This window comes from Poecilia latipinna, unplaced genomic scaffold, assembly GCF_001443285.1.
Source record: "Poecilia latipinna isolate Pla-1442-1.1 unplaced genomic scaffold, P_latipinna-1.0 Scaffold2207, whole genome shotgun sequence".
NCBI lineage: Eukaryota > Metazoa > Chordata > Actinopteri > Cyprinodontiformes > Poeciliidae > Poecilia > Poecilia latipinna.
In genome coordinates this window covers 40,753-46,752 of record NW_015114823.1, presented here as the reverse complement: position 1 = coordinate 46,752, position 6,000 = coordinate 40,753, and the positions used below count along the sequence as shown (strand labels likewise).

Below are 6,000 nucleotides of genomic sequence, written 5' to 3'. Positions count from 1 at the left end.
GATGGATGGATGGGTGGGTGGATGGATGGATGGATGGATGGATGGATGAATGGGTGGATGGATGGATCTCTACGTTGTCATCATGCCATATCAGTAATTTTTCTGCTTTTCCATAGAGAATCATGCAGTGCTTCACTGGAGCATGCTAGTTGCAGTGACCATTGCAGTGTGCTGAGTTTGTGTGCGTGCCTTTGTGTGTAGGTGTGTGTGTGATCTTTAGTGTGTGTGTGTGTGTGATCAGCACACAGCAGTCAGTCGATACCAACAACCTCTTCCAACCTTTCAGGAGTTTGCGGTTCTGACCAAAGAGCTGAACCTTTGCCGGGAACAGCTGTTGGAGAGGGAAGAGGAGATAGCCGAGCTGAAGGCGGAGCGAAACAACACACGGGTCAGCGCTCCTCTGTGCCTCCTCACGCTCACACCACTGACTCTGCATGCTGTAATCACTCCAGACAGCTTTACAGTGTGCAAACCTTCAACTTCCAGCTGCTCCTGGAACATCTGGAGTGCCTGGTGGCCCGCCACGAGCGCAGCCTGAGGATGACTGTGGTGAAGAGGCTGACCCAGTCTCAGACCGGCGTCTCCAGCGAGGTGGAAGTCCTCAAAGCCCTCAAGTCGTTGTTTGAGCACCACAAAGCGCTGGATGAGAAGGTGCGGGAACGGCTACGGGTGGCGCTGGAGCGCGTGGCGGTCCTAGAAGAAGAGCTGCAGTCTTCCTCCCAAGAGGTGAGCGCGCCGTTCATCCAGCCTGACGGATGCTTGGAGTTCCACCTTTAGTCAATGCTTGTTGTTGTTTCAGGTCGTGTCTTTGAGGGAACAAGTGAAGCGAAGGCAGCAAGGACTAGACAACGGCAAAGAGGTGAAGTGATGGTTTCTTTAGATTTGTACCTGCAGCATAAGCATTCACACCAGATTATTTGGTTCACTTTAATCAAACTCCTGTCCAATTAGCTAGAAGTCCAGTTTGTTTGGGGAACTGTGAACATGCAACATGCAAAGTGAACTCTGGTGTGTTTGAATGCATATGTGAACGCCAAGCAGACCAGAGACCGCTCCAAAAGCAGGAAGTAGACTGCAGTGCAGGGCATTCTGGGTAAATACAACCAAAACAAAGGTGTGAGTCTATCGCTAGCAGAAGGAAGGACTTGGAGTCTTTTACCAAAAACAAATCACTAAAATCTGATGCTACTCCAGTTTTGTTTACATTTTGTGAAGAAGGAAGTTGCGCTCAGTGTCTTTTTCAGAGGTTTTTGTGTCATTTCCTTCAGTAGTTTGTGGTACAGCGCCACCACAGGCGATTAGGGGAACAGCTTTTTCAAAGGGTTTAGATAATTTGAAACAGTGTAGTGTGAAATCATTACACTTCAGCTGAAAATGTAACAAATGTTGCAATTTTGTTCTCCAATCAAACCAAATCTACTGGACTAACGGGTTAATTTCTCAAGAGTTTTCCTAAAGCTTTTGCTGTGTTCCAGTAATCCCAACTTCCCAATCAGTAAAATCAACTGGAACGCCTCCCAAGTCAGATTTTCCTCTTGGAAACTGGGAGCAACTTCGACAGTTACGATTTGGAAGACGGACTTCGCGTTTCAATATGGCCGCCCCTTGCATCACCAGTTCTAAGATGTGGTGAAAAACATGTTTATTTTAAGACAGTCCGTCTAAAATCAATGTTACATTCAGCACCTGCAAATCTAAACTAAAAGAAAAAAAGTTTAAGGAAAGTAAAGATTAAAATTATGTTTGTAAGAGCTGCTGATGGCGCCATGTTGAAATCCAGCTCTGGTAGCTGAAATGCAGCGTAAAATCCCATAAATACAAGAACTGACATCACAAATATTTGGGTTCTTGTTGAGACTGAACTGACACAAATCAACCAGAAGCAAAGCTGCTTTTCCACTCGTCAGTAAAACATATAAATTGTCTAAAATGCTGCATAATTCTTTCCTCACTCTGCAGCTGGAGCGCCGATCAGGAGGCTCCTGATTGCCAGAAGCTGTTGCAGCTTTTGTAACAGTCTGCTGCGTATTCCTGAATGTTTCTTCAGAGCCATATGGCTTCCAGCCATCAGTGTCATTCAGTGAGGAGGAAGTTATGCACCATCTTCTATTTTTATGAGCTTAGTCGGAGAGTTCAAGCTTCAATCAGCGAGAGTGCGTTGTGTGTTTTTTATTTATTTTTCTCTATATCCACCTGAACTAGTCATTACTAAGGAAGGCTGAATGAGACAAAAATGCATTGATGTAAGCTAAAGTAGCACCACAAGGCAAAACATCAACATTTGACAGATGAAGACGGTTTTCAAACACCAAAAAAAAAGTAAAATTCTTGGCTAAAAAGTTTTTCAAACTTGATTTGTTTCCATTGATTATCACACAAGTTTTGATTGAACTGTTAAAATGTTGCAACAAAACTGGATTGTACTGAATCAAATGTAATTTGATGCTATACATGACGGCAATAAACAAGATGTTTTTATTTGCATTTAAAGTGACAAGACATCATAAACCAACTCACTCTGAACTGATTAGACTAAAATCGAATGATTTTGTGCTAAAAATGTAAAGAACATGTTTCATATAGAGCATAGACCGATCCTAACCTGTTCAAGGAAGCGTAACAGATCACCTTTAATTATTTCAGTTAAATAAAAAAAAATCTGGAGTTTTTAAGCTTTAAACTTTCATATCTGTTCCTTTATCTTATTTTTCATTCATCATGACATTTTTACAGTTTATATTATTTACAAGCATTAATTCTTAAATAAAAACTTCCATCTATTCGTTGTCTTCTGCTTAGCTTATTATCTGTTTGTTCCATCCCATCATCACTAATGAACAACCAAAACCTTTTCATCAGAGAAACAACAGCACAGAAAATGTTGTGTATTTATCTGTAATTAAAATAAAATCAATAAAATGGTCTCCTGCCGATTGCCAGACTAAACGAGTGCTGGCCCCACAGAGTCTGCTTGGAAAAGTGGAGGCCCTCAGGAAACCTGGCCGATGATCAGTGAGATCCAAACACATAAAACACTTTAGTGCAAGCTGAGCATTAGCAGCAGCTCACAAACTCACCGAAAGACTAAAACTACCAGCTTTAAGTAAAACATTTACAGAGAAGATAATACTCTGGGATTAAAACGATTCATTCATTCTTTTGAAATGACCTTCCACTAATTTAGTAATCGATTAATCGTTAACTGGACTCAGAAAAGGCAATTTGCTTAAAGAACACAATCATAATTTCAATAATATATATTAAACTTCATTATTTTCTTTTAAATCATTAGCTAAAACTTCCTGTTAAGATTTGAATTTGTTTTGTACTTTATTGATGTGAAGCACTGTGCTGTAAAAATAAAGTATTTTTATTATATACGCTAAATATTTACTTTTTATTACATCAGAGATTCATTTAATCTCATCCCAATCCTGAAACTGATCCCTAACCAGAGTCTATTTGTGCTGATCAAAACGTCGCGATCGCTCTGTCAGCTGATGTGGATGTTTCCCCCCAGCGCCTTCCCAACGGACCGGTGTCCATCTTGGATGACGCCGACATCGACCGGCAGAGAGAGGGCGAGATCGAGCGGCAGAGATCGGAGCTGGGGCAGCTGAAGGAGAGGCTGGCTCTCATGTGCAGACAGGTGCCAAAAACTACCAAAATCCACATTGCTTGTTTTTTTATTTCATTTTTTTCAGTTGGTAAAGTTTTAGCTTGTTTTAAATTAATAATTCCTTAATATTGATGAAAAAGAACTCGATCCATATGCAGATTAATACATTTTTCCCATGTTTTAAGTGAAATAATCTGCTGATGGAACTGTTACTTTTTGAAGAATTTTTGACTTAAACAAGCGTCTAATAATATGTCTTAAATAAGACATATTATTAACTAACTTATAAGTTAGTTCTGTCTTATTTCAAGAGTATCAAGAAACTAGACAAAAATGACTAACATTTAATGTTTTTTTGTCGTGTAGGACATTAAAAGAGCTTTGAGAGCCTCTGTGTCTGGATTAAGATGATTTCTGTTTAAATCAGATTATAAATAATAATGTGAACTTTTCGTGTCAGGTTGGTGAGATCGAGGAGCAGCTGACGTCGGCCAGGAGGGAGCTGGCCCGATCCGAGGAGGCCAACCAGAAGCTGCAGCGGGACCTGAAGGAGGTGAGGAGAGCTTTAGCAGCTTGCTAATGCTAAGCTAACGAAGCCTCTGGCAGCAGACTGGGTCCAGACTGGAACCCGAAGAACCTCCACCCTGTAAGCAGAATACGTTGCGAAAGGTGAACTGAGTGTTTTGAGATGAGAGGCAGGCGAGCCGGTTCCCCCAACCGCTTCCCTCCACTTCCTGCTCTTTAATCTGCCGACATCAGAGCCGCAAGACGCTGAAATCTGTCAACAGCAACTTTCATTTGTCATCTAGCAGCAGATCAACAACTTTTAAATGTTTGTGAAAGGGAAGAAACACGAGGATTATATACTTCAAATGTATAAATCGAAGCACAAATGAAAGTTTAGAGAAAAGTTTAGTGGAAGGTAGAAAACCAGCCTCTCTGTTTGGGATACCTCAAATTCAAAGTCAGGACATGTGAAGAAACATGAAAGTAAAACATTATATGGATTTATTTAATAAAAAGCGACCTATTTCAAATGCATAAAGCCAAGAACAAATAGAAAGTTTAGTGGAGGGTAGACAACCAGTTCCTCTATATGAGATGCTTGAAATGCAAACACAGGACATCTCAAGAAAAATAGAAGTAAAAAATAAGTATTTGAAGTATTAAGATATTAAGTAGTATTTACTGATATGTTTTTTTGAATTGACATCTTTCAAGTGTATAAATAGAAAGTTTAGTGGAAGGAAAAACACACAAATAAAAGTGGTTGAAGGTCAGACGATATGGATTTATTTCTCTCCACTTCCTGCTCTTTTATCTTCTTATATCGGCTCCATAAGGAGTGTCAACAGCAACTTTTAGTCTGAATCTCCGTTTTTATTCCTCCAGGCTCTTTGTCAAAGAGAAGACATGGAGGAGAGAATCACCACGTTGGAGCGCAGGTTTGTGTTTTCTTTGTGTTTTTATTTTATGAACTATTGGAGCGCTCTGACTCCCCCGGCTGCCATCTTGCTGCGGCCTGCAGGTACCTGAGCGCCCAGCGGGAGGCGACGTCTCTCCACGACATTAAAGACAAGCTGGAGAACGAGTTGGCCAGCAAGGAGTCTCTGCACAGACAGGTGGGGAGAGCCTCTTCCTGCGGCCGCCGCCCCGGGGCGAGCGCCGCTCTGAGCTTCTGCCCGTTTCCCCGCAGAGCGAGGAGAAGAACCGGCAGCTGCAGGAGCGTCTGGACGACGCCAAGCAGAAGCTGCAGCAGACGCTGCAGCGGGCCGAGACGCTGCCGGAGATCGAGGCGCAGCTGGCGCAGAGAGTGGCCGCGCTCAACAAGGTGTGTGCAAACAAACCATCGGATCGATGTTGATCGATTATCCTGATGATTGATCCGGTAAAAAAAGAAAAACATTCTGCAGGCTTCTTAACCCTTTTGGTACAATTAGAAAATACATGAAAAGATGCACATAAAATTATAATTAACTTCCTTTTTTAAAATAAGAAACTAAACATTTTATTGCTTAAAATGCAAAACCCACAAAAGATTAGAGTCAATAAAAATTTTTAAAAAACAGAAAAATGTCAGAATTCTTATTTCAAATTCATAATTCTGAGAAAAAAATTCAGAAATCTGAATAATTCCTTAATATTGATGAAATATTTCTGGTTATAAGTGAAATAATCTGCCAGTGGAACGAGACCTGCCGGAAATGCAAAGACAAGATGTGTGAAGAAAATTTGACTACAGTGACAAAAAATAAATGTAACATTTAAGAATTATTTGGATTTATTTCACAAAAAGCAGCAAATTCCAAGTGTGTACATCCAAGCAGAAATAGAAAGTGTAAAGAAAAGTTTAGTGGAAGGTAGACAACCACCTTCTGTAT

General features: G+C 40.8%; 1 protein-coding gene across 4 annotated transcripts in view; it reads left to right on the top strand.

Annotated features, from left to right (window-relative positions):
- The window catches only part of ppfia3 (PTPRF interacting protein alpha 3), a 40,364-nt gene that overhangs the window by 12,791 nt on the left and 21,573 nt on the right, over positions 1-6,000 (top strand). For all 4 annotated transcript variants that reach the window (XM_015017907.1, XM_015017906.1, XM_015017908.1 and 1 more), the window contains 8 exons: positions 287-388; positions 487-726; positions 800-859; positions 3,521-3,649; positions 4,080-4,172; positions 5,012-5,064; positions 5,148-5,241; positions 5,316-5,450. In XM_015017907.1, the coding sequence (XP_014873393.1) occupies positions 287-388; positions 487-726; positions 800-859; positions 3,521-3,649; positions 4,080-4,172; positions 5,012-5,064; positions 5,148-5,241; positions 5,316-5,450 (906 nt within the window). The remainder of the gene's footprint in view (positions 1-286; positions 389-486; positions 727-799; positions 860-3,520; positions 3,650-4,079; positions 4,173-5,011; positions 5,065-5,147; positions 5,242-5,315; positions 5,451-6,000) is intronic.